General features: G+C 34.5%; 1 protein-coding gene across 6 annotated transcripts in view; it reads left to right on the top strand.

Annotated features, from left to right (window-relative positions):
• Window positions 1-27,520, top strand: part of ADAMTS6 (ADAM metallopeptidase with thrombospondin type 1 motif 6) — a 290,379-nt gene that overhangs the window by 133,995 nt on the left and 128,864 nt on the right. For all 6 annotated transcript variants that reach the window (XR_005724833.1, XR_005724832.1, XR_005724834.1 and 3 more), the window contains exons 10-11: window positions 10,074-10,220; window positions 19,408-19,549. Coding sequence is in view for 2 of the 6 variants with exons in the window: in XM_040262604.1 (XP_040118538.1) it covers window positions 10,074-10,220; window positions 19,408-19,549 (289 nt within the window). In the remaining 4 variants the exon portion in view is untranslated. The remainder of the gene's footprint in view (window positions 1-10,073; window positions 10,221-19,407; window positions 19,550-27,520) is intronic.

Genomic DNA, 27,520 nt, shown 5'->3' with positions numbered 1-27,520 from the left:
TCACAGAATGGGAAGTATGTAAACCTCCTTTTGCTTCATGTCTTAGTCTGTTGGTTGTTATAATGAAAAGTGCTCATGCAGTTGTTTGAGATGAACTAGCTACTTTTTCCTGGAACACAATTTTTATTTAAAAGAACAAATGAAAAACTATGGGTGGTTAGCAGAAATTCAATGAAAAATGAACAAAAGAGCTTACTATTCAAGGAAAACAAACAATCCTGTTTATTGCCAATGATAAAATTTGAACGTTTTTGAGCGAAAATTCAAATTTAATAAAAGTTCTGTCACTGTGAGCCTGCCAGCTTCCTAATACTTAAAGAAAGACTTTCCCAGTGAGATTGGTGATAATTGATGAAACAGGATACAAAGAGATCATTGATAACAGTTTCAGAATCTGCATTACAACTAAACTTTTTAAGAAATTTCTAGTTGTCAAGTTTTATTGTAGAATCAAAAAAAACTACCATTATCTGAAAGGATTAGTGAAAATACTCTTTCCTTTTCTAACTATATGTTAATGTAAGGCAAGATTTTCATCATATACTTCAACAAACCAAAAGACCACAATAGATTGAATGAAGAATCAAATATGAGAATCCAGTTGTCTTCTAATAAGCCAAATACTAAAGAGATTAGCAAAAATATAATTAAACAATGCTATTATTCTCAGTGACATTCTTCTGTTTTAGAAGATTTTTAAAATTAAAGTGGTTATTTATGTTAGCATGTATTGGGTTATTAATCTAATCATTTAATTATTAAAATGAATTAATAACTTTAAAAATTTTCTGTTTTAATTTTTGTTATGATAAATATCACTACACACAACCTCATAAACAAAAGGTCTTTGGGGTCATTGATAATTTTAAGAGTGTAAAGGATACCAAAAATTTAAGAAGCTGTTGTAGAGATATTCTTACATATGTGACCAGGATATTTAAGAGGCTTCCTTGGTGGCTCAGATGGTAAAGCATCTGCCTACAATGCGGGAGACCTGGGTTCGATCCCTGGGTCGGCAAGATCCTCTGGAGAAGGAAATGGCAACCCACTCCAGTACTCTTGCCCGGAAAATCCCATGGACGGAGGAACCTGGTAGGCTACAGCCTATGGGGTCACAAAGAGTCAGACACGACTGAGCGACTTCACTTCACTTCACTTCATAGCAGCATTGTCCATAGTAGCACCATATCAGGAACTACAGCAAATTCTTCATCATTGAATGGATAATTAAATGGCGTATTTACAGTGGAAATCTATATAGCAGTGAAAATGAATGATGTGTATAGCTAGACAGCTCAGCAAAGATGATGCTTTCCAACAGATTGTTGAATAAAAGAAGCAGGTTATAAAAGAATATGTACACTGTGATTCCACTTGTATAGATTTCAAAACCAGGCAGAGTTAACATGTATGGTTTAGAGTTGCATAGGGAATGATTACCCCAGAAGTCAGGATAGTGGTTCTCTCTCAGGGTAAAAAGGATATAACTGTTAAGGTGAGTACAGGAGACAAGTTCTTATTATTCTGAAAATGTATTTCTTAAATTTGGTGGAGATATCATGTATGTTTGCTTTATAATTTTTCTCTAAGCTGTAAATATATGTTTTATTCTCTTATATATTATGAGCATAAGAGAATAAAATTAACCTCCCCAGAAAAATAAAACAACAAACAAGAAAATATGATTAAGAAGTATGATAAAGGAGTTAATCTGACTGGTGACTAATTTCACATGTGTTGTATATATTGCCTGCTATAAAACTCAGAGTCAATAAACCATCCCACCTTAACATTATTTTTAAACAAAGCTGAAGTTTATCTTGAAGCGGTTGTTATAAGAATGATTCATAAGACCTCTGTTTCTTGCAGTCTTATTCAAAATGACTTTATACTCAGTTTGGCTGAATGTAAGACTTTTCCTAGGCACTGCTCTATTGTGCGCTTGTGTTAAATGTCACTGTGGAGAAATCTGAGGTTAATCTGATTATCTTACTATTACAGGTAATTTGTTCTTTTGCCCTGTGTTGCCCCAAATATATTTTATTTTTGATGTCCAGTAATTTTACTAGGATGTGATCCAATGTGGATGCACCTGTGTCAGTTTTTCCTAGGATGTAGAATAATTCACGTTTGATGAGATTTGAGCCATTTTTATTTCTTGAAAGTTTTCTTGTACTTTTAAATTACTTTTCTTAGTGTATTATTTTGATTCTTCTCTTTGGGAATAATAGTGATACATATATTGGATTCTTTTACTTTGATCCTTTTAAGCTCTGCTTTTTTTTACTTCTGTGAGGAATATTTTTAGCAGTTGCCTGTTTTTCTTTTTGCTACCTCAGCGTGGCCTTTTTCTTGTAATAGTTTTATTCTCCCCCTCCTCCATTTATTCCCTCTGACAGTTCATGTTTTCATCTCTTGTCTTACCATATCTTCCCTGATTACTTGTATCTCTACATTGAATTCTTGTTTTTCTGAAATGATGGCTTTGTTAAGTTTGGGTTCATACGTATCCAGTTTTTATCTTTTCTGTAGCAGTATTTTTTTCTGCCAGATGTCCTTCATCTTCTGTTTGTATTTTCCTATTCTTTTTTTTCTTTTAAATATTTAATATATTTGTAGACACACTTCTTTTTCCTTTTGAACCACACATCTTTGAATGAGTTTGATTTTTCTGGATGAACTACTTGTAGAAGGTTATGTTGCAGAGGGACCAGAGCTACTTTGTCAACAGAAATGTATTAATGATATACAGTGTTGCATGACTGAAATTCTTTAACTCTGTATTTTTTTTTTTTAATAACTACTGGCAAGGTAGAATCTCTCTTTCACCTTTTTTCACTGACAGACTGATTCCTACAAATATGGTTTGTTTGACTCCCCAGTCAGCCCCATCTACTCTTCTGACAACTAGAATAAGGGTGTATATTCCAACAGTTTGCACTCTTATTCCAGCTGTTTATAAGACGTATTGTTGGTTCTGTCCCTCAGGTTGTTGAACTTAACTTCAGAGACCATGCTCTACTCATTTTAGCTTAGATCAATTATTACTGTACCCTCTGTGTGTCTTTCTTCATTCCTCTTTGATTCTTCTGTATTTAGTCATCCTTCCACATACATTATGACATGGTGGTTTATGGTTTTACAAGTTTTCTATTTTTCATTGAATGTGGAGTTTATATTTCTTTTTTCCCATTTTTTTATTGCTTATATTGATATATAGATATATATAATATATTGATATATTAGAGGAAAAGGGAAAACTTTTTACTCCCAGTGTAGAAATAAGTGTCCTTTAAACTTTGAGATACAATCAGAAGTACTAAGATATGAGAAGGGGAATTCCTAGTCTTTCATTTGTATCTCCTAGGGGAGGTTTAGCTGAAAATGTTCATCAAACAATTTATTTCCTGGGAAAGAAAGAAAGCAAAAAGCCTACTTTGTTTTAACAGATTTTGTACTTCATTTTTTGAAAAGTTAAGAATAATTTTGGAATACTTTGGTTTCGGGATTACTTAGCTTTCCATAATTGGCTATGCTATCCTTGTTATTATTTAGTCACTAAGTTGTGTGACTCTTTGCAACCTTATGGCCTATAGCCCACCAGCCTCCTCTGTCTGTGGAATTCCCCAGGCCAAGAACACTGGAGTGGGTTGCTGTTTCCTAATGATGTTATCCTAATCGAGTACAAACTTCTATCATTGGATTTGAATTTGTTTTGCCTTACTTATAAGCCAATAAGTTAGCTTATTACTGTTGTATGGATGCTAGCAAAAGGCATGAGTTCCTGAATCAGGCACTTAAGCACAGTAAGTAGTATAAGCATTAGTATATTTATTTTGTTTCCTTTTGGAAGGAACCCAAAATCCCACACGGGCAGCACAGTATGGCCTCAGATGAATGCCACACAAGTAGTGGGTTTATATCAAAACTGAGAAACAGTGAGCTTGGGGAATCTAATACTTCTATGTGTGCTAAGTTGCTTCAGTCATGTCCAACTCTTTGCAACTCTATGGACTGTAACCAGGCTCCTCTGTCCTTGGGATTCTCCAGGCAAGAAAATACTGGAGCAGGTTGCCATTTCCTTCTCCAGGGGATCTTCCCAACCCAGGGATTAAACCTGAGTCTCTTGTCTCCTGCATTGGCAGACAGGTTCTTTACCACTAGGGCCACCTGGGAAGCCCAATACTTTTATAACAAGTAATAAGTAAACCTGCTGTTTGTCCAAGGGGATGTAACCTCATTTCTCAAAGTTATTCTGAGGAATGTCCTGGGGCCTTAAGAGCAAGCCTTGCAGACTTATCATACTCAACAAAATGTGGGAAATCACAAGAGCGTCTCTCTCATTTCTCTCTCTCTACCTATATGTGCCTTTATCTCTCTGTGTCAAACAAATGACAATCATTACCTAATCTGAAGTATTTTATTAAACACATAAAACCAACCATGATAATATTCTCTTCCTATCACTATTCTTTCAGTGGAGTGGGCACCAGTTTCACCAACTCTCCTTTGTTCTTTTTTTTTTTAATTATTATTTACCTCAAGAGCAGGGAGCTGAGTTTATTTTATATTTATTTATCTATCTTTCCTTAGATCTTGGCACATCATCATTATCAGTCCCAGCAAGAACCCTTCTTGTTTTAATATGTGTTGTGCTTAGTTACTCAGTTGTGTCCAACTCTTTGCAACCCCATGGACTATAGCCTACCAGGCTCCTCTGTCCATGGGGATTCTAGGCAGGAATACTGAAGTGGGTTGCTTCAGTATTCTCCAGGGGATCTTTCCAACCCAGGAATCGAACCCATGTCTCTCACATTGCAGCTGGATTCTTGACCGTCTGAGCCACGAAGGAAGCCCAAGAATACTGAAATGAGTAGTCTATCCTTTCTCCAGGGGAACTTCCCAACCCAGGAATCGAACTGGGGTCTCCTGCATTGCAGGCAGATTCTTTACCAGCTGAGATACCAGGGAAGCCCTGTTTTAATATATGTAAATGTACATTTCTGTATTCTCATTTTCACTCCCTTTCTTCCCTCTTTCCTTTAATAAAATTGATACCTATATTTGAGCTCCCCATGTGGCACTAGTGGTAAAGAACACCTCCCAGTGCAGGAAGCATAAAGGATGAGGGTTGGATCCCTGGGTCGGGAAGATACCCTGGAGAATGGAATGGCAACCCACTCCAGTGTTCTTGCCTGGAGAATCCCCATGGACAGAGGAGCCTGGTAGACTATGGTCCATGGGATCACAAAGAGTCAGACATGACTGAAGTGACTTAGCATATTTGAAATCATCTGTATCCTTGCAAAATATTGCAGATTGTTTTATATATCTGTTTATTTTTTAACTTTTTAAGTCTGAAATGTTTTCAAAGTTATGGAGAAAATGATATAGTAGAAAGAGTTCACATATGTTCTTGAGTCATATTTTTTTAATTGTTAATACTTTGCAACATTTCTTTCTCTTTTTGTATATGTACATGTATTTTTTCTGTACTATTTGAAAATAAGTTGAAGACATGTCCCCATCCCTAAATATTTCAGTATCTTTCCTAAGAAGAAAAAACAATCTCTTACATAACCACAGTATGATTATCAAGTTAGTTTAACATTTATACACTATTATTATCTGATATGTAATCCATATTCAAATTTCCTCAGTTGTCTCAGCAGTGTTTTTTTTAACCTTTCCCTCCTCCAGTCTAGTTTCTGTTGCATTTGCTCATGTCTCTTTAGTCTTTAACTCTCTGGAACAGTTCCTTGGTCTTTCTTTGTTATTTGATAATATGTATGTAATTTTTGTTTGTATGATATACTGGTATAGACCTTGTTCCTTTTCTCAGTTTTTCAGTGTTTCTAAGATCCACCTATTTTTATGTGTAGACATCTATCTTGTTTGTTACTTCCAACTTCTGCCTCGTTTTCCATAGTATGCATCTGCCAAAGTTTACTTATCCATTCCCCAGTGACAAACACCTATGTTGTCTTCAACTCCTTGCTATCATAAGTAATTCTGTCACTAACATCCCCATACATGTTCCTTTTAGGAATATTTCTGGAATATCTCTCCAAGAATAGAATTGCTGGGTCATAATGTTTCTTCTATTTAATTTAATCAAAGTACTGCTGAATTGCCTTATGGAACAGCTGCCCTGCCACACTTTAACTGTTCTATACTAAGATCTCAGTTTCTCTATACCATTGCCAATATTTAGTCCTAGGTAGCATTCTCATTTTTGCTAATATGATGGTTTAAAGTTTGCTCTCATTTATTTTCTCTAATTACTAGTGAATTTCATTTCTTTTGCCAAACTCCTCACTGATAGTGTTTGCTCAGGAAGGAGCTTTTCTGTAATATACATACACATACACACACCATAGGCATGCACACATACACACACACACTCCAGCCTGGTCAATGTACTAGAGGGATATTTTGAAGCTGATGTCATGAATGGCAATTGTAAAGTCCCATTACACTTTGTGTCACTGTCAGTAAACCAGTTGACATTAGTCCTATCATTTCTTGGATTTCTTACATTTTAAATATAATTTGTAGAAGTATACATTCTCCTAGACAACTGAAACCAAGATCCTTCAGACAGCTATCTGCACCTGACCCTTAAACTATGAAGATTGTGTAGAAATAGAATTTAAGATTTACTTCTTCAGATACTTGAATTCATTAATTTTCAAATCTTTTCCCTTATTTACTTCTGAATTTTTAAAAACTATGTACTCTATTGGTTATTTTTCAGTTGGTGTCCAAAATTTGTTATGTCTAACTAATTGCAAAGAATAGAATTTCTAGAGTACTGCAAAAATTACTTTGTAAAAAGTAAAAACCTCCTTAAATATACCTGATTGAATCTAAATGCCATAGCAATTTGGTAACTATCATTATGCATTTTAAAAATACACGAATAGGTTCTTCTGGTTTTTGTTTCTTATTTTTACAATGTTGTGTTGGTTTCTGTCATATAGCAATACGCGTTAGCCATAGTTCTACATACATCCTCTCCCTCCCTGGCCTTCCTCCCCTGCCTCCATCGCATCCCTCCAGGTCATCATGGAGCACCAGACTGGGCTCCCTGTGCTGCACAACAACTTCTCACAGGCTATCCATCTTACACCTGATAGTGTGCCTATGTTGATGCCACTTTCTCCATTCCTCTCACACTCCCTTTCCCCGACTGTGTCCGCAAGGCCATTCTCTACATCTGTGTCTCCATTCCTTCCCTGCAAATAGGTTCAACAGTGCCATTTTCTAGATTTCATATATATGCGTTAATATACTATATGTGTTTTTCTCTTTCTGACTTACTTTATTTAACAGGCTCTAGGTTCATCCACTTCACCAGAACTTACTCAAAGTCATTCTTTTTTATGGCTAAGAAATATTCTATTGTATATGTGTACCACAGCTTCTTTATCCATTTGGTTCTTCTTTTTAGTCAAATTTACATCTTTTTTTCCCCTTCTTTAGCTCAGTGTTTCTGCTGCTCCTTTCCCTCCCAGAATATCATTCTTAATGCATATTTTAATATTTCTTAATATTTTTTAAAAATATGTTTTTATGTTTAGAAGTATTTCAATTATATAAAATATCTCTACAACAAAAAATTTAAGTTACAATTACATTTTTTAAATTTCCTGTGATCATAAAAAATCTTTTTTCTGGATTATATGTTCATTATATTATAATTATTAATAATTGATTAGAGGAATATATACATATTATGAATTTTAATAAATAAATATAAAAGTAAAGTTTATGCTAGAAAATATATCTTTACTAGACTTGATCTTAGCCAAAAGACCAAGAAGCAATAGAAGATGTATTTTAAATGTATATTTTCAATTACTGTATTTACCTCTGTACTGTTAGAATAAGACAGGGTTTCAGCACCAATTCAACTTCTTTATTTTTTTTCTATAGATGTGAATGTTGATAAAATTGGATAACATAAGTAGTTGAGATGAAGAGATTTTATTATAGAAATATCACTCAGTTCTTTTGAATTATTTGTTAAAACATAAACTTGGGGATCTATCATCAAAATTTTTAACAACCCATCAGCTGTTAATTTGATTATATTGTCCTATAAACTTGATGAAAGCAAGAAACTACATATGTTACTCAATCACTGAAATCATTCTTCTTCTTAGTCCTGACACTGTTTCTAATTGTCTCTTTCCTTGACACCCATGTTTTTATACCCTGAGGCAATGAACTATTACAAAATTATGGATGAGTGAAAGGTAAATCTTTCTGTTCTAAGGTGGGAGAAACATGATTTCAAAAGAAACTTTACTTTCATAGAAAAGAGTAAATAAGAAATTATGGAATCTTTAAAAAATGATTTCCTTAAGCCATCTGTGCCTGCATACACCTATCTTAACATAACTCAGGGATTTGTATGCTGCTGCTGCTAAACAGAAATGATATTTTTAAAGCTGTCATTTTTCCAAAAAAATCATATAGCATCAACCTTTGTGAGAAATATAGAGTATTAAGTTTATTGAATTATAAATTTACAGTAAGGAACTTTTAATGTAAATCAATAGCTGTAAATTTATATATGTTTTGACAAAATGTATATCTAATTCAACAAACAGTATACTCCATCATTATGTTCCTGGAAGAGGTTGACTTGAGTGTGTTGATGTCAAACCCAAGACTAAGTATTGATGATATTCTTGGAAGGTTATTTGGTGGTTTCATTTAGGGTGCTCATAGAATTCTCTTCTTTTGCTTATGTTAGTCCCTACACCTGAATAATTAGTTCCTCCTCCCTCGCCCCACCATATCTGTCTTAATGATAGCTCTTTTATGTTATATTTGTGAATTCACCTTACCATACATGTCTCAAATCTAATCCCTCTTCTCTATCCCATGCCCTCATTCAGGTCTACCTCATTTCTCAATTGGTTATCATCTTTTATCTGTGCTTCCTGGCTCTATTCTCTTTCCACTCCATTGTCTCCACCACAGAATTAAACTATAATAATTTTTCTAAAATTTGGATCAATTCCATATTCCCCTGCTTAGAAATTTTCAGTTTCTCTTACTGACAAATCTTTAAAGTCTGTGCACTTGCTAAAGTGTTGATACTTTCTTACATGTATTAGCTTGAGACTATCTGTTCTCAACTACTTTTCCAAATTTTTCTCCAGCAGCTATTCTTATCTATTTTTTTACTTGTGTCACACAAATTACTTATTTCCTTGAACAGATGTAATGGTGCACTTACTAGAATGTCACAGTGGACACAACAAGAATATTTTTTAGTGATTTCACATAAACTTCTGACTACTTGTGATAAAAGACTTAACTTTATTCATATGCAGTGATCCTTTACAGAAAAATTTTGTGATTTATCATTGAGATATGTTTTCAGATCACAGTGATAGCCCTCAGCATAGCTATAGGACACAGGAAAAAAAATGACAAAGAAAAGCTTTAAAAATTCAGAGAGGCCATGTTAAAGAAAAGACTATATTCATAATCCTTAAATGTATCAAGATTTTTCAAAAGGTTGTTTGAAAGCACATACACACACAAACATAAATTGCATAATGTACTGAATTCTCCTTTATACATATTAATAAGAAAAAGAGGTTTTATGTTTTGCCTATAACATAGAACTCTATGGATCATAACTATCTTTTCATAATTCCGTTTTGGATTCAGCATTATGAAGTAGCTTGAACTCTAGCAGGTATTAGGTAGGGGCTACTAACAGTTTCAACACTTAGTAACTGTATGATTTTTAAGGGTCAATTATACATCCCTGTCTCTTCAAGGAGAGACTATCATATGAGATAACATTTGAGAGTATAGTATAAATTTAAACAGATTTAGAAACACATTATATCATTGAATTATTCCTTAATCTCTTTACATTAATCCTATATTTCCTTAGAGAATCTAGTCTATCTTGATAGAAGCCATATGTTGATAGGGCTAATAAATGATCTAATAAGGAAATAAAACACATTGAGGGTTTGTTTTATTTATTTTTTTCTAATTTTTTCTTTTATGTTTCTTATGTTTCTTCCTTGTCAAAACAGTTTTGGTATGAACCATGATGGAATTGGAAATTCTTGTGGGACAAAAGGTCATGAAGCAGCAAAACTTATGGCAGCTCACATTACTGCAAATACCAATCCCTTTTCCTGGTCTGCCTGCAGCCGAGATTATATCACCAGCTTTCTAGAGTAAGTAATCTCTGGAGAGTGATGATGAATTGCTCCAGAAGTAAGCCATTGATAGAAGCCTAATATGTAGTGCTTCAAACTTTGCATAATGAGTAACTTTTATGGGTCCCAGTGATACTTCAGACTGTTCCCCAAATACTTTAATATATCATTGTGGCAAATTTTTAATTTTTTCTTTGTACTCAAATAGAACACAGACTAAATTAGGGAGAAACAAACAGATTAAGAAATTGGAGTAAGACTGTAAAAGGGGTTGATAATGTGAGTTAGAAATGTTAAATAAATGGGAAGGAATGTTAGAAAGAATTTAGATTTACATAACTTAGTAATGCATAAGTCAGGCCTTAATTCAGTGATTACATATTTCATTTTGTTGGTTAAAAAAAAGAACTGAGTTCTGTAGAAATGCCAAAGTATATAATAGTAACAAACAACAACAACAACAAAAAACCAAACACCCAGGAAATGAAAATAAGAAAATGAAAATTTGTCTTCGAAAATATATTAAAGTGACTCATCTTTTCTCCAGTTGGAGAACTTCTTTGCTGGTCCTTTAATGTATATTCTAAGAGTCCGGTTATTTAAATTTGAAGACTATAAATTAGCTCAGGTGTAACTATGTTTCGGAAGGCAGATGTTTTTCCATGTTTCACCTGCATAGAACTTTAAGATTAGACTTTGGAAACTGTTAGACTTAGGTCTCACTCTCTAACAGTGTGACCTTGGTCATTCAGGTTTGTTACTTCAACTTTCTAATATTCAGTGACTTCATTTGTTGAATAAATTTAGGTAATGATATACAAATCATTAAGTTGTTACGTAAATAATTATGTGTAACACCATAATTTATATAAAGCACTTAATAGACATTATGTGGTATATTAAATAATATCAAAGTTTTAAGCACTGTTTTTCTATCATTACCTTCCACTGTTTTCTGCCATTTTTTTCTGAGGAGGAGTGATTAAGTATTGTGAAAAAGTTGGTCATACACAAAGTACAGGAGAGCAACAGAAATTCTTTTTAAAAACTGTCTTTGTTTAAAGTTCACCTTAACATGATCATAGTGTAACGTTTTAGAAATTCGGAGGGAGACCTGGGTTTGATCCCTGGGTTGGGAAGATCACCTAGAGAAGGGAATGGCTATCCACTCCAGTATTCTTACCTGGAAAGTCCATGGGCAGAGGAGCCTGGCAAGCTACAGTCCATGGGTTGCAAAGAGTTGGACACAACTGAGCGACCAACATTTTCTTTCTAACACTATGTAGGGTAATATTACTTATTAAGATTTTGATTCATATCTGCTAAGAACCAGATTATATTCTTAAAACTTATAATTGCATATTTTTAAAAGCCCCAGACAAGAGATTTTATTAATAAATTACCGAGAGCAATGCTTTGCTCAGTCAAAGATCAAAAGACAAATGTTTAAAATGGACTCTTTTGTATTAATGTGATAATGAAATTGAAGGAATTGGAAGTATTTTTAGAAGGTAGCTTTTCTGGATGGCTATACTATAACCTAACAATTTTTAATTTTTGTAATAGATAAATTATAATACTTGCCTTGTGCCAAAACTGGGTGAAGGACCACAGAAAATTTGACATCTTTTTGTAGTTTTTTAACACAAAACACTAGCAATATCATTTTCTGAGATGTTTTAACAAGATCATATAACCTAAATTTTTAGCACTGTTGAAGATCTACTCTCCCCAGAAATGAAGCCAGATCTGGAATTTCTCCCTTGACTTGGCTCATGTTTTTGTAATGGAATCTTAGTGTCTATCTCCAGAAAGACAAACTGTATGAATGCTCAGTATTCCTGTGCATTTTTGAAGACTTTTCTCTGCTTGTTTTTTGCTTTTTTTTCCTTCCCCAAGTACATCATTTCTCTCTCCTCTGTCTTGTTTCTCTTGTACAGCCCATTTGCTAGGAATATCTCTTTATACTAAATACAAGGACTGGTTTTGATCTCTTGCCAGACCCCGTGTAGTTAAAACTGTATTAAGGCTGTTAAAACATTCCAAAAGGGAATCCCTAAATTGCTGATAAAACACAGTTAAGAAATCACCACTGGTTTGTTGAGAGATGTAAAATTATTACTAGTTGCAATAAATCATTCCACTGAATTAACTGAAAGAATTAATCCAAAAAGCATTATGTAAGCCTTATTGCCTCTTTGCATTTTCTATGTGTAAGCATAATTAGTGTTGACAGGGTTCTAGTGGGTTTATTATCCTGTATTTTATAAAAATATTTCTGTTGCATCCTCATGGGAATGCTCACAAAGTTAAAGGCATTAGTAAAACATAGATGTGAAAGACAATGGGTAGGGATTTGGGGAGAAGTTGGCATCTCTTCCCCTCTCTTTAATAGTAAACTAAATAACTCTGATTGTAATCTGACCAAGCAATAAAGGTTTTTTAAACACAAGGCCCTTTAAAAAGGTCAGTTCACTGGAGCACAAAGATACAATAGTAACTTTCTTGAATTTCTTTGTTCCTCTTTATTAATGCAGGGGACTTAATTGCTTTAACAGCTTTGTGTGATATTTTTAAAAATCCAGTGATATTTTGATTAGGGATTGAGGTTACATTTATGTTTTATAGTTGGCTCAAAAAGACTCATAACATTTTATTTTAGTTTCTCTTCTCAAGAAAAAGAAATCTTGAAAGATGAATTGTTTAGGAACTGCAGCCCTGCCAACAGAATGCATACTTTTCTCTACTTAGTGACTATATAGGCCAAAGATGATGGTGGATTTTAACAATAAGCTTTCTATGATTTATAGAGATTCACTATTCACTATGTTCAACTGAAAGCAATTCCATGGCCTTTAAATGCCAATAGAGTATAAAAAGTCTCTCGTGTCATTCTGAAACACTAGGTGCTATTGATCAATCAGGAGATGGTGTTTACCAACTCCCAATATTTTTTTTCAGATTTCTTAAACTCGGTGATTCAATAAGTGGTTCATGAATCGCCCAGAAGCCGTCCTGATTAAATAATAAAGAACCCATTACCGTTAAAATGGACGTGTTATGCCAGCTTCTGATGTTTTCGACGACGGCTTTGCAGGTAGTGTCCTTCCTATCTGCCTGCGGGACTTATTTATTTATTTATTCATTTATTTATTTATTTAGAAACTAGAGAAGATGAACCTGGTATTATGGCTCACATTCATTGATGTCTATGGGCTAATTTACCAGGCAGTAGAAGGCAGCCAGAAGTAATTGAGGCCAGTTTTTCATATATTTTCCACCACTTAGTGGTAGTACAGAGTAATTTCATATAGTCCTCAAAAATCCTGGGGCCTCTGTGAATCAACTCTTGCTCTATTTAAATTAAAGTCTGTTATATTGTTTGAACTGTCAGAGATCCGTAGCAAAATTTCCTACCGTTCCAAATTAAATATTTTCACAGAAAAGATGGAAGCTGAAAAAAAGAGAAGCAATATTATGGTTGAAGATGAACTAGAAAGAAAGGTAGAGCTGCTAGAGAAGTGATATAAGATGAACAGGACAAGTAAGGCACTTAACAATTCTTCTAGAGCAATTACTTTTGAAGGTCACTATCAGTAGTCTATTAGACAGAAAACAACTTTTATAGATGGGACCTCTTTTTTATGTGGAGCCAAAAAACAGCTTAGCAAAACAAATTTCTCCTCCTTCCATTTGTCTGACATATTTTGGGGACTTCACTCTGACCCATAAATATCTTTGATAAGTCATAATTACATATGGAGAGAAAGAGCATAGCTTAGTAAACATGATTAGCACAGTGTTTGCATATTGGAAGCTTCAAGTTCAGTTGTGTTCAAGTATCCCAGTCCTATAGAGGGCAAGAGATAAAGGTCTGACTTAGAGTAATTCATTTTAAAGGTAATATATTGTTAGTTTTGTCAAGATTGGTAAAGCAATTTATGAAAATATAGTAGGTAAGACACTTGACTTGCCATAGATGAGACACCTAATTCATTTTTGCTTAATTTACGTGTGTTAGCACAACTTTATAGGAGAAAGTGGATGTTATATTATCTGTTAACTTTTTGTTGTTGTTGTTAAGAAACTGTTAAGATATAATCAGGGTTATATAGAAAGATTTATTTCTTAGATTGACCCACTGTTATAGGCTGAAGATCTGTACTTTATAGTGTAATTGTTTAACTAAAAAATAAATCTAAAATTACAATTATGTTTTCATGTGTTCTGGAAACAAAGCCAAGACACCATATTTTACATAAGAATCTGTACATTTTAATTGAAGACACAAATCTGGCTCATGTCCTATTTTCAAAGCTAATTTTTGAACTCTGTAAATAAGACTTCTCTAAATTAGAAGTAGAATACATAAAATATGACTTTGCCATCATTCTGTAAGGATTTCTGGAAATGTAAATATATTTTGATTTACTAAGTTTCATAATCAAGGAAAAAGCATGTTCTCAAACTAATACAAATTTTTTGCCTTGTCTTAGAAGCATAAAGAAAAGTGGAGTGTATTAGTTCAATAATTACCTATATTGCTGTAGATACTAACCAGGATTAGACTTTTAGTTGTGAAATATGTGCTTCTAGGGAACTAAATAATCATACTTCTACTTTTATGGAGTATACAGTTTTGCTCAGGACAAGTATATCTTGTCCCAAGCAATAGTAAGTTGTAATAACATCTTATAGGTGGAATATACAATGTTCTCCATTTCATTTATTAATGAGTGAGGTTTATGTTTTCTGAGTGAAAAAATTCACATATGACACTAGGACACAAGCTCGCTATGCTTAAAAGTGGCATTTTATGAGAAAATTCAAGAAAATTTATATATAATACTACTACTATTAATTTAAAAAAAGCGTAAATAACAGGCTCAGTATCATAAGAATTATTATATTGATTAATTGTAACTTTAGTAAAAATTACTCATAGCTTCTTTTTGTTAAAACAACTATAAAATATGTGTAATTAACTCATATCTAATATTTTTAAGAAAATCATTTATACCAGAAGACAATACAAAATGATTTATATCAGCATAATTTGCAATTTTCGGAAATTAGAATTAATTTAAACACTTGTTAATAGAAGTGACATAGTCTTAAATGGAATATCAAAGAACAATATAAATGAATAGCTTACAATTGCGCACCTCAACATGGTTGTGTCTCTCATTCATAGTGTTGAGCAGAAGGATAAAGTCATAAAAGAAAACCTACAAAATGACTCCTTTTATGTAGAATTCAAGAACTGTCAGATGAATAAATTGAGAGATGAATAATTACTGAGAACACCAAAGAAATTATTATTTTAAAAATCAGGCAAAAACAATGTACACCTGTGGTGGATTCATGTCAATCTATGCCAAAACCAATACAGAATTGTAAAGTAAAAATTAAAAATAAATAAATAAATTAAAAAAATAAAAATCATTAATTGCATCCTATTCCCTATAGATTCAGATTTTATACCTTTTATTTATTTGGAGAATGAAAATGTAATATGTGGGCATTAGAAATTTGAATTACACAGAAAAAAATCATTAATTCTTTGGGAGACAAAGAGAGTTGTGATTGAGCACTTGGAAATTTTCTAAGGGGACAAAAAACAGAGAAAACACTTCTTAGAGTTAAATGTACATCTCTCAGGTTCATGTCCTCTATCTTCTTTCTATATCTATATCTGTGATATTTCATAATGGCAATTGATGGCACAGAGGCATGAAAATATCCAGAATTATTATCTTCTAAGGGCTTCCCTGGTGGCTCAGGGCTAGAGAATTTGTCTGCCAATGCAAGAGATGCAGGCACAATCCCTGGGAAAGATCCCTGGAAGAAGGAAATGGCAACCCACTCCAGAATTCTTGCCTGTGAAATACAATGGATAGAGGAGCCTGGCAGGCTGCAGGGTCTCTTAAGAGTCAGACAGCTTGAGCAACTAAACAGTTAATTAATACTTACTGTTTATAGGTTTAACTTACTTGAAAATAACCAAAAAGTAACAGACAGATTTTAGTAACATGCAAAAACTGTTTTTGTAGCTTTAACCCTCAGTTAAGAATTAAAGTATGAAGACTATCTTACCCCTCAAATATTTCAGTCCAGGTTTTACTGTATGTAATATTTATCATTACTAGAAGGAAAATATGTGGTACATTTTCTACCCAAAATGTAGAAACAGTTTAAGTCAACCTTGCAGATATCCTACACTGGCTATCCTAGAGCCAATACTAGTAGGTAAAACACTAGACTTGCAAGCATTGATATTTTGTACAACTATAGCCAAATCCATTTTAAAAGGTTTTTGTTGATGCTGTATTCCTAAATACATGTTTATTATTTAAAGGTCTGTTATTTTTTTCACTTGTATTTCATATGGTGTTTCTTCTACAAAGTGTATATATATATATATATATAGGAAAGAGAATGACACATGCTAGATAACTAAGCTAAGTTGCTTCAGTCGTGTCTGACTCTGTGCAACCCCATAGACGGCAGCCCACCAGGGTCCCCCGTCCCTGGGATTCTCCAGGCAAGAACACTGGAGTGGGTTGTCATTTCCTTCTTCAATGCATGAAAGTGAAAAGTGAAAGTGAAGTCGCTCAGTCGTGTCTGACTCGTAGCGACCCTATGGACTGCAGCCCACCAGGCTCCTCTGTCCATGGAATTTTCCAGGCAAGAGTACTGGAATGGGGTGCCATTGCCTTCTCCAAGATAACTAACTAGACCACATCAATACAAAGCAATTGAAACAAAAATCACTTTTGGGGTAGACTTTCTCAGAAAGATTTTCCCACAGGGGACCACAGTACATGGCATTCTTCATTGTATGGAGTCTCCTGCAATAGTCATCTGATTTGGTAGTTTTTAAAGAATGCCAACCAGGATTGAAAGTGAAAAGAAAAAGTGAAAGTCACTCAGTCATGTCTGACTCTTTGTGACCCCATGGATTCCAGGTCAGAATACTGGAGTGGGTAATCTTTCCCTTCTCCAGGGGATCTTTCCAACCCAGGGATTGAACCGGGGTCTCCTGCAGGTGGATTCTTTACCAGCTGAGCTATTAGGAAAGCCCACCAACCATGATTTGTAGACCATTAATACCTGGGAACAAGAACTTTAAATGAAGTAATTATTGTTTCTTCCTAGGTTAAACCAGTTCTGTTAGCTATCAGGAAAGAATTTTTTCCACGTTTTATTTTTTTTCTCAGGTTATCCTGTTTGTAAACTTTGGGGGGATCCACATACTTCTTTCTCTTAAGTTTTTAGGTTAATTTTAAGTGCTAAAAATAATTATGTATACTATTTTTTAATGGATTTTGAGCTGGTGCCACTTAAGGGAATATATCTTATACTTTCTTTGTTATGCTATTGGCAAATATTTAATATCTGTAGGATCCTGTACTTAAGTAAGTCAGTGTTTAAAAATTTTCCATTAGTTTATATAGAACTTAGCTTGATATTTTATTTTTATTACATATTTAGCTCCTTTCAGAGAGACTTTTATAGTTTGGTTGTAGATAGAGATGAAATTTATATTTTAGGAAAAAAATTAGGAAATAAAACTACTAATGGAATTATCTCATAAATTCTTCTTTTGTTATACTTTCACATTGACCTCTTTATCACTAACCTTAATATAAACTTTGAATTTACTAGTAGAATTTTATTTGGCTAAAATTTGCATACCCATGTGAAGCTATTTTATATAATAAAAAGAACTTGCTAGTTTTAAAATTCATCTGGAAATGGTCTTTCTTAGTATATGTCAATTTCTAAAAGCATTGTGAACAGAAGATGAAAAGCATTCTGTCATGAAATATGGATAACTGGGTGAAAAAATTTCTCTATTCGTTAGACACCTAGAGCAGTGACAAATGAAATGATTATAATAGCCAATAATATCCATCTATTCAGCACTACATTTATTATTCCATCTAAATATCATTATTGTTTAAAATTAATCAAAAAAGCAAAACAAAATTAAAAAATTAATCAAGAGGCATAAATGAAAGAAAAAGAGGTCTTTGAATCTATCACCTTATGAATAGCACGGTTCAGTTTTTGAAAGGTATTTATTTGCTTCTATGCAAATATATATTAGTATATAACATTTACTTTCACATATTAAGAATGATAAAATTTGAAGTGAATATGAAGTTTATTATTATGCATGTTTTTTCTTGCTTACCTATAAATGAAAATTTGTACTGTCCTAAATAATAGTTGAGGAACTTCTACTTGTAAAATTATTTTCCTTTGGCAAAGTGGATGGAAAAGATTTGGAAAAAAAAACACAAGTGCTGGCACAATTGACAGGAATGTTGGAAAAAATTTTTAAATGTTGGCATAGGAATTCTTTAAAAATTCTAACTTACTCACATGTGAAATGAAAGTAAAAAAGCATCTGTCCTATTTTATGCACATTGACTAAATAAAAAGAACAATTATATTTAGCAAAGTAGAAAGCTCCTTAAACTCAAGATATTCTGTCTGACTTTTGGCAATCTTTATGTTATTTGTTCCACTGAATTAAATATTATGTTTGAATGAAGCATACTCTGAAAAGAAGAAATTATAGAGAGGAGAACATTCTCTTTTCCAATTCTGATGATCCGAGATGAAATATGAAATTTTTGAGAGACTAAACACTTTTAATATACTTGAGAAGAGAAGTTTGGGTCTTGGCCTCATCTGTCATTCAGCCCATTTGTTATTGAAATATTTCAAGAACCTTTGGACATGTTTTACCACACCATATATTTGTTCTACGTAAGGTGGAAATATATAGATTAGGTCTTTAAGGATCACAACCAATTTTTTTCCCATATTTTGTTTTTGATTCCACTACCAGATATGGTTGTTTTCACTGAAAACAAACAAGAAACTTAGAGCAGTATGAAATTGTTTTGATTCCTCCAGAAATTAGTTTAAATCAGTGTTTAAAGGCCAACCTGACATTTTTATATTATTTTATAAGATGTTTTTATTGTGTCTTAGTTCTGGAAAAAACTATTGGAGCTCTTATTCAAGTTTTAGTAAAGTTATTCTGTTTTGCCATGATTATATATTAGTAGAATAGATTGTTTTTTCATGCATCAGTTATTAAAATAAAGAACTCAATACATGGTATCATGACTGAGATTGAAATAGTCCACAGTGTACCTAATCTCCTTTGATCCTTTATGTTGAACAGTTCAGGCCGTGGTACTTGCCTTGATAATGAGCCTCCCAAGCGTGACTTTCTTTATCCAGCTGTGGCCCCAGGTCAGGTGTATGATGCCGATGAACAATGCCGTTTCCAGTATGGAGCAACATCTCGCCAATGTAAATATGGGGTAAGAAGTCTTAATCCTTCTGTTTAGTCATATATATGTTTTTTTTTTCATGACACAATTGTTAAGAAGGAATTTTGATGAATGTAATTTCTCTGGTATCAGTATTAACACAAGTATGGCCTTTGACATTGCTCCTTTTCTGAAATCATTTGTATAATATTTATTCTAAATGTTTGAATAGTCCTTTAACTAAATAAATTTCAAATGACTTGAGAGGGATGCAGATAGAATTTAAATATTTTCCAGTGTATTTCTTTTTTAAGTCCTGAGTTTATAATGTCAACTTTTGTCTTTAAAATGTTATGATTTTGAAACCTCCCCCACTTCCGACACTTTCACTTTGGCTCAGAGTTTTTAACTTATACTTTTAGTATTGAGTCATTGCAAGTTGCCCACATTCTAACACAGTAACTGAGTGGGGACACAATGACATTAGGCTAAATAGAGAAACAAGGAAAATTGCTATGGGAAAATAATGGAGGCATCATGGTTTACTCTCTTTGTCTGTCTAAAAAAGTTTCAGAATCTACCTCAGAAGATGTTAAAAAATAATTCTTATAAAATTTTCATACAGAAAGATTTCAGTGTCTTATAGGGGAGACGTTCATAGTAGATACACAATGTAAACATGTTGAATGAAAGAATAGGATTTTTAAATGATGAATTGTATGTCAGAAATTTTTGAAAGTAAGTTTAAGGCCTTGGTTCCAATTTTTTGTAAACAGTGTGTTTAAAATCCTTTAAAAAAAATAATGACAATAAAAGGTAGTTAAGACTAAATGATACACACATTGTACTGTACCAGTTATTCTTCTTGGGTGCAGTACAAAGGAAAGTGATTTTTTAAATAACCTTTGAGTGACAAGAATATTATTATTCCTAGGAGGCTTTGGCAGCGCATTTTGTGCACTAGATTTAAAGACTGTGTGCAACTATCTAAAGATCTAGAGCCTTAAGTAAAACTTTGTCTCTCTATAAAGAATCTTTACTTCTATTCTTGTTGCTGTATGGTTTCAGTTACTTTTTTCCCTTGGTTGCTTTTTCCCTCAGAAAAACTTTTTTAAATCACAATCTTTGTATATAGTTGTAGCTTCAGTTCAGTTCAGTCACTGAGTCGTGTCCAACTCTTTGTGACCTCATGAATCGCAGCACGCCAGGCCTCCCTGTCCATCACCAACTCTCGGAGTTTACTCAAACTCACGTCCATCGAGTCGGTGATGCCATCCAGCCATCTCATCCTCTGTCGTCTCCTTCTCTTCCTGCCCCCAATCCCTCCCAGCATCAGAGTCTTTTCCAATGAGTCAACTCTTCGCATGAGGTGGCCAAAGTATTGGAGTTTCAGCTTTAGCATCAGTCCTTCCAAAGAACACCCAGGACTGATCTCCTTTAGAATGGACTGGTTGGATCTCCTTGCAGTCGAAGGGACTCTCAAGAGTCTTCTCCAACACCACAGTTCAAAAGCATCAATTCTTCAGTGCTCAGCCTTCTTCACAGTCCAACTCTCACATCCATACATGACCACTGGAAAAACCATAGCCTTAACTAGACGGACCTTTGTTGGCAAAGTAATGTCTCTGCTTTTCAATATGCTGTCTAGGTTGGTCATAACTTTCCTTCCAAGGGAAAAACAAACCAGCCCTAATTTAGATGGCTATCTGAGTATAGCATCCTAAGATAAACGCCAAACACAAACACTAGAGGTTCAAAGAAGGCAATCTATCCTTTTTGTGAGGAGATACTTTTGGTGTTGAAGCATCAAGAAATGTTTCATCAAGAAATCTTTCAAGTAGCAGCTCTATAATGATGTCAGGGAAGATTTTAAACAAAGATCTACAAACTGACCCAGAACTGTAGCGGTGGTGAGGTTTCCATCTCTTCCATTTTTGTATTCATGCAGTCATTGTAGGGATTGTCAGTAATTACATCTGTAGTTGTGAAAAATCTTGTCTGAATTCTTTCTAAATAAGTTGATTAATATACATTTTGAATACTTTTGGCAATTTACCAGTGGGGCAGAATAGATATGAAGAAATGAACCCATGCATATAGGATAACCTGATTTTCAGTCAAGGTGCCAAGAGTACCCAATGGAGAAAGGATCATTTCAGTTCAATCACTCAGTTTGTCTGACTCTTTGTGACCCCGTGGACTGCAGCATGCCAGACCTCCCTGTCCATCACCAACTCATGGAGGTTACTCAAACTCATGTCCATTGAGTTGGTGATGCCATCCAACTACCTCATCCTCTGTCATCCCCTTCTCCTCCTGCCTTCAATCTTTCCCAGCATCAGGATCTTTCCAAATGAGTCAGTTCTTCGCATCAGGTGGCCAAAGTATTGGAGCTTCAGCTTCAACATCAGTCCTTCCAATGAATATTCAGGACTGATTTAGGATGGACTAATTGGATCTCCTTGCAGTCCAAGGGACTCTTAAGAGTCGTCTCCAACACCACAGTTCAAAAGCATCAATTCTTCGGTGCTCAACTTTCTTTATGGTCCAACTCTCAATCCATACATAACTACTGGAAAAACCATAGCCTTGACTAGACGGACCTTTGTTGGCAAAGTAATGTCTCTGCTTTTTAATATACTGTCTAGGTGGTCATAACTTTTCTTCCAAGGAGTAAGCGTCTTTTAATTTCATGGCTGCAGTCACCATCTGCAGTGATTTTGGAGCCCCAAAAATAAAATCTTCCACTATTTCCTCATTTATTTGCCATGAAGTGATGGGACGAGATGCCATGATCTTAGTTTTCTGAATGTTGAGTTTTAAGCCAACTTTTTCACTGTCCTCTTTCACTTTCATCAAGAGGCTCTTTAGTTCTTCCCTTTCTGCCATAAGGGTGGTGTCATCTGCATATCTGAGGTTATTGATATTTCTCCTGGCAATCTTGATTCCAACTTGTGCTTCCTCCAGCCCAGCGTTTCTCATAATATACTCTGCATATAAGTTAAATAAGCAGGGTGCCTTGTATATTGTCACAGATGCAGCATCATCAACAGATGCAGTTGCTGTCTTTTAGGATTTGAAATAGCTCAACTGGAATTGCATCACCTCCACTAGCTTTGTTTGTAGTGGTGCTTCCTAAGGCCCACTTGACTTCACATTCCAGGATGTCTGACTCTAGGTGAGTGATCACACCATCGTGATTATCTGGGTCATGAAGATCTTTTTTGTACAGTTCTTCTGTGTATTCTTGCCACCTCTTCTTAATATTGTCTGCTTCTGTTAGGTCCATACCATTTCTGTCCTTTATTGAGCCCATCTTTGCATGAAATGTCCCCTTGGTATCTCTAATTTTCTTGAAGAGATCTCTAGTCTTTCTCCTTCTATTGTTTTTGTCTATTTCTTTGCACTGATCACTGATGCAGGCTTTCTTATCTCTCCTTGCTATTCTTTGGAACTCTGCATTCAAATGGGTATATCTTTCCTTTTCTCCTTTGCTTTTTGCTTCTCTTCTTTTCACAGCTATTTATAAGGCCTCCTCAGACAGCCATTTTGCTTTCTTGCATTTATTTTTCTTGGGGATGGTCTTGATCCCCGTCTCCTGTACAATGTCCCGAACCTCCATCCATATTTCATCAGGCACTCTATCAGATCTAGTCCCTTAAATCTATTTCTCACTTCCACTGCATAATCATAAGGGATTTGATTTAGGTCATACCTGAATGGTCTAGTGGTGTTCCCTACTTTCTTCAATTTAAGTCTGAATTTGGCAATAACGAGTTCATGATCTGAGCCACAGTCAGCTCCTGGTCTTGTTTTTGCTGACTGTACAGAGCTTCTCCATCTTTGGCTGCAAAGAATACAATCAGTCTGATTTTGGTGTTGACCATCTGGTGATATCCATGTGTAGAGTCTTCTCTTGTGTTGTTGGAAGAGGATGTTTGCTATGTCTAGTGCGTTCTCTTGGCAAAACTCTATAGCCTTTGCCCTGCTTCATTCTGTACTCCAAGGCCAAATTTGCCTGTTACTCCAGGTGTTTCTTGACTTCCTTCCTACTTTTGCATTCCAGTCCCCTATAATGAAAACGACATATTTTTTGGGTGTTAGTTCTAGAAGGTCTTGTAGGTCTTCATAGAACCATTCAATTTCAGCTTCTTCAGCATTACTGGTCGGGGCATAGACTTGGATTACCATGATATTGAATGGTTTGCCTTGGAAACGAACAGAGATCATTCTGTCATTTTTGAGATTGCATCCAAGTACTGCATTTCGGACTCTTTTGTTGACCATGATGGCTACTCTATTTCTTCTAAGGGATTCCTGTCCACAGTAGTAGATATAACAGTCATCTGAGTTAAATTCACCCATTCCAGTCCATTTTAGTTCGCTGATTCCTAAAATGTCGATGTTTAGCCTTACCATCTCTTATTTGACTACTTCCAATTTGCCTTGATTCATGGACCTAACAGTCCAGGTTCCTAAGCAATATTGCTCTTTACAGCATCAGGCCTTGCTCCCATCAGCAGTCACATCCACAACTGGGTGTTGTTTTTGCTTTGGCTCTGTCTCTTCATTCTTTCTGGAGGTATTTCTCCACTGATCTCCAGTACCATATTGGGCACTTACCGGCCTGGAGAGTTAATCTTTCAGTGTCCTATCTTTTGTCTTTTCATACTGTTCATGGGATTTCAAGGCAAGAATACTGAAGTGGTTTGCCATTCCCTTCTCCAGTGGACCACATTTTGTCAGAACTCTCCACCATGACCCTACATGACATGGCTCATAGTTTCGTTGAGTTAGACAACAATGTGGTCCATGTGATTAGATTTGTTAGTTTTCTGTGATTGTGGTTTTCAGTCTGTCTGCCCTCTGATGGAGAAGGATAAGAGGTTTATGAAAGCTTCCTGATAGAAAAGACTGACTGAGGGAGAAACTGGGTCTTATTCTGATGGGTGGGGCCATGCTTAGTAAATCTTTAATCCAATTTTTTGTTGATGGGTGCAGCTGAGTCAAGAGAAAGGATAGTCTCTTCAATAAAATGCTCTGGAAAAACTGGACAACCACATTCAGAAGAATAAAACTGCACCCTTACACCATATTGCAAAAATTAACTCAAAGTGGATTAAAGACTGAAATGTAAGACTGGAAACTATAAAATTCCTAGAAGAACATATAGGAGAAAAGCTTCTTGATGTGTTCTTGGCAGTGGTTTCTTGATATGAAAAGGACAGGCAACAAAAGTAACTATAGATGAGTGGGACATCAAAATAAAAGGCTCCACACAGCAAATCAGTCAACAAAATGAAAAGCCAGTTTATGGAATTTGCAGAAATTATTTGCAAACCATATATCTGTTGAAGGGATAATGTCCACAGTATATAAGGAACTCTTATAGTTTTAGCAAAAAAAAAGCAAATAATCCAATTTAAAAATCAACAAAAGAACTAAATAGACATTTCTCAAAAAAAGACATACAAATGAATAATTATATGAAAAGGTGCTAATCCTCACTAATCATCAGGAAAATGCAAATCGAAACAGCAATGAGATATGACCTTACACCTGTTAGGATGGTTATTATAAAAAAAATGATAATTAGTGTTCACAAAAATGTGAAAAAAAGAGAATTCTTATACACAGTTGGTGAGAATGTAAATTTATGCAGCCACTGTGGAAAACAGTATGGGGCTTTCTCAAAAAATTAAAAATAAAACTGCCATATGATCCTACTCCTGGGTATATATCCAGAGGAACTGAAATCAGGATCTTTAAGAAGGTATGTACTCTCATATTTATTGCAACATTATTCAAAATAGCTCAGACATGGACGCAACCTAAATGTTCATTGTCCACCAAGAGATTTTACTCAGCCACTTTTTACAGTGAACATCAGCTAACTTGTTCTTGAAGACTTCAAAAACCTAGAGTATGACAAGCATACTTTTCATTTACCTTTCACATGGTAGACATTCAATACATATTTCCCTTTCCTCTATGAATATCCGTGTCATCCATGATACCATCCTATGTAACTGATATGCTCGTAGTGCTTTAGGAGAATCTGAGCCATCTGTACTTTGGGGAATATGTTAACATACTCTAAGGGTCAGTTTTGACTAAATTTCATCCTTCAGTCTCAGCTCACATGCATTTTCTCTACAGACAGGGCTTCAGTCTGATCCATCTATATGCAGTCTTTTCCCAGTTACTTACATTTATGCTCCCAGTTAAAGCATAAAAGAAATTATGCTTTTTATTTCCTTCATAGCACTTACCACAGTCCATAGTCATTTTACTTATTTGATTACCTGTTAGCTAGTTAAATGTGATCTTCTAAGTAAGGCCTGCCCTAACAACCTTATCTGAAACTGCACACATGCATATACATACACAAACACACTTCATGTAATTTTTCCTGACTTTTTTTTTCTTCCTTATTATTTGTTACTGATACTTTCTAACATACTGTATATTTTGTTCATTTTGCTTCTGCCTGCCTATTTGTTCTTGGCTGTTTATAAAGTGAATAGCACAATGTCTGCCTCATAATAGGAGCTCAGAAAATATTTGGTGAATAAGTGAGTAAGAAGAATTTTCTGGTAAAGAGAGGAGAGAAGACTCTTGTGAAGACCCTGAAGCTGTGTATTTGAAGAGCTGAGGGAAGGCCAGTGCGGCTAACACTGGCAAAGCAGCCGTCACGTACATGAGGCAAGAAAAGAGCAGGATCCAAATCAGACTTACAGGATTTGTTAAGAATTCTAGGTTTTTGTCTTAAGAGCAGTAGAAAACAAAAGATTTTTAATGAATGAGACCAGGAGAACTTATTGATGTGCAGAGGATCATGAAGTTTTGGAGGTACATTATCTTAGGAAATAAATATAATTTAATATAGGACAGTATAAATTATTTTTATCAACATGTTAATGTCTTTATATTTTTAATTATTTATTTTAATTAGAGGCTAATTACTTTACAGTATTATAGTAATTAATGTCTTTAAGAAGCCTTCCATCAAGCTGTGTTTGCCTGAAATATAGCTCTTTGCAGTAAGGGTAACCTGCTAGAGATAAGATATTTGAGTAATTTAATCAAAGTATTATCCCCATGAGTGTACTTAAGACTGACCTATTTTGTCTCTTAGACTTACTTTTTAATGTTTTCATGTTACTCTCTTTTGTTTATTATTTTATCACTATGAGTTAGCTAAGGTTCAAGCCATTTTTGCTTTCTCATTGAGAATCATTTCATTAAAAATACTTTATTAGTTTTTTAGGGTACTTTTGACTACCTCCATAATTTTTTTAAGAGATTCAGATAACTTGAGAGGATAATAGTGAAATACTTAGAAGTACATATAAGGGAAGTTTAAAGAAATTGAGTTTGAGTAGCCTGTAAAAAAGAAAGCTAAATGTTGGCTTCAAAATCACTTTCAGGCTTTGGAACATTTATTATAGTTTGATTGCTGGTAACAAATTGTTCTCCTTCTCCACCAAGAGTATAAAAAAGCACAGTTGCCTTAATTTTTACAGCTGGAAGATTGTCGATTAGGTAGTAGGAAGAATTTCAAGTTATTAAATACTGGAATTTTGTACTGAGGGAAATTGTAGAATCACTTTCCTTGAGGATTTTAAGGTGACATAAATATTCTACAATATGGTTTGATATGGGCTTAGGGAATAAAAGACATGGAATTGTTTTAACACCTCAACATTCTTTTGGAGTGCAAATATATGTATTTATCAGGCATGATAAGAAGTTGATTTAATTTTCATTTTTACTCAAATTTCAAGCCAAAAATCATAGGTTTATAATCATTTGTATTCTTGGAGATCAGTAGTTTCTACTCTGGGTTTGCTGCTTCTTACTCTGGGCTTTCTAAAGAATCTGCTTGAGATGCAGGAGACACAGGTTTGATCTCTGGGTTGAGAAGATCCCCTGGAAAAGGAAATGGCAACCCACTGCAGTATTCTTGCCTGGAAAATCCCATGGACAGGGGACTATGGCAGGCTGTAGTCCCTGGGATCT

This window comes from Oryx dammah, unplaced genomic scaffold (genome assembly GCF_014754425.2).
Source record: "Oryx dammah isolate SB20612 unplaced genomic scaffold, SCBI_Odam_1.1 HiC_scaffold_20, whole genome shotgun sequence".
In the NCBI taxonomy this organism is placed as follows: Eukaryota; Metazoa; Chordata; class Mammalia; order Artiodactyla; family Bovidae; genus Oryx; species Oryx dammah.
This window is presented reverse-complemented; position numbering and strand designations above follow the sequence as displayed.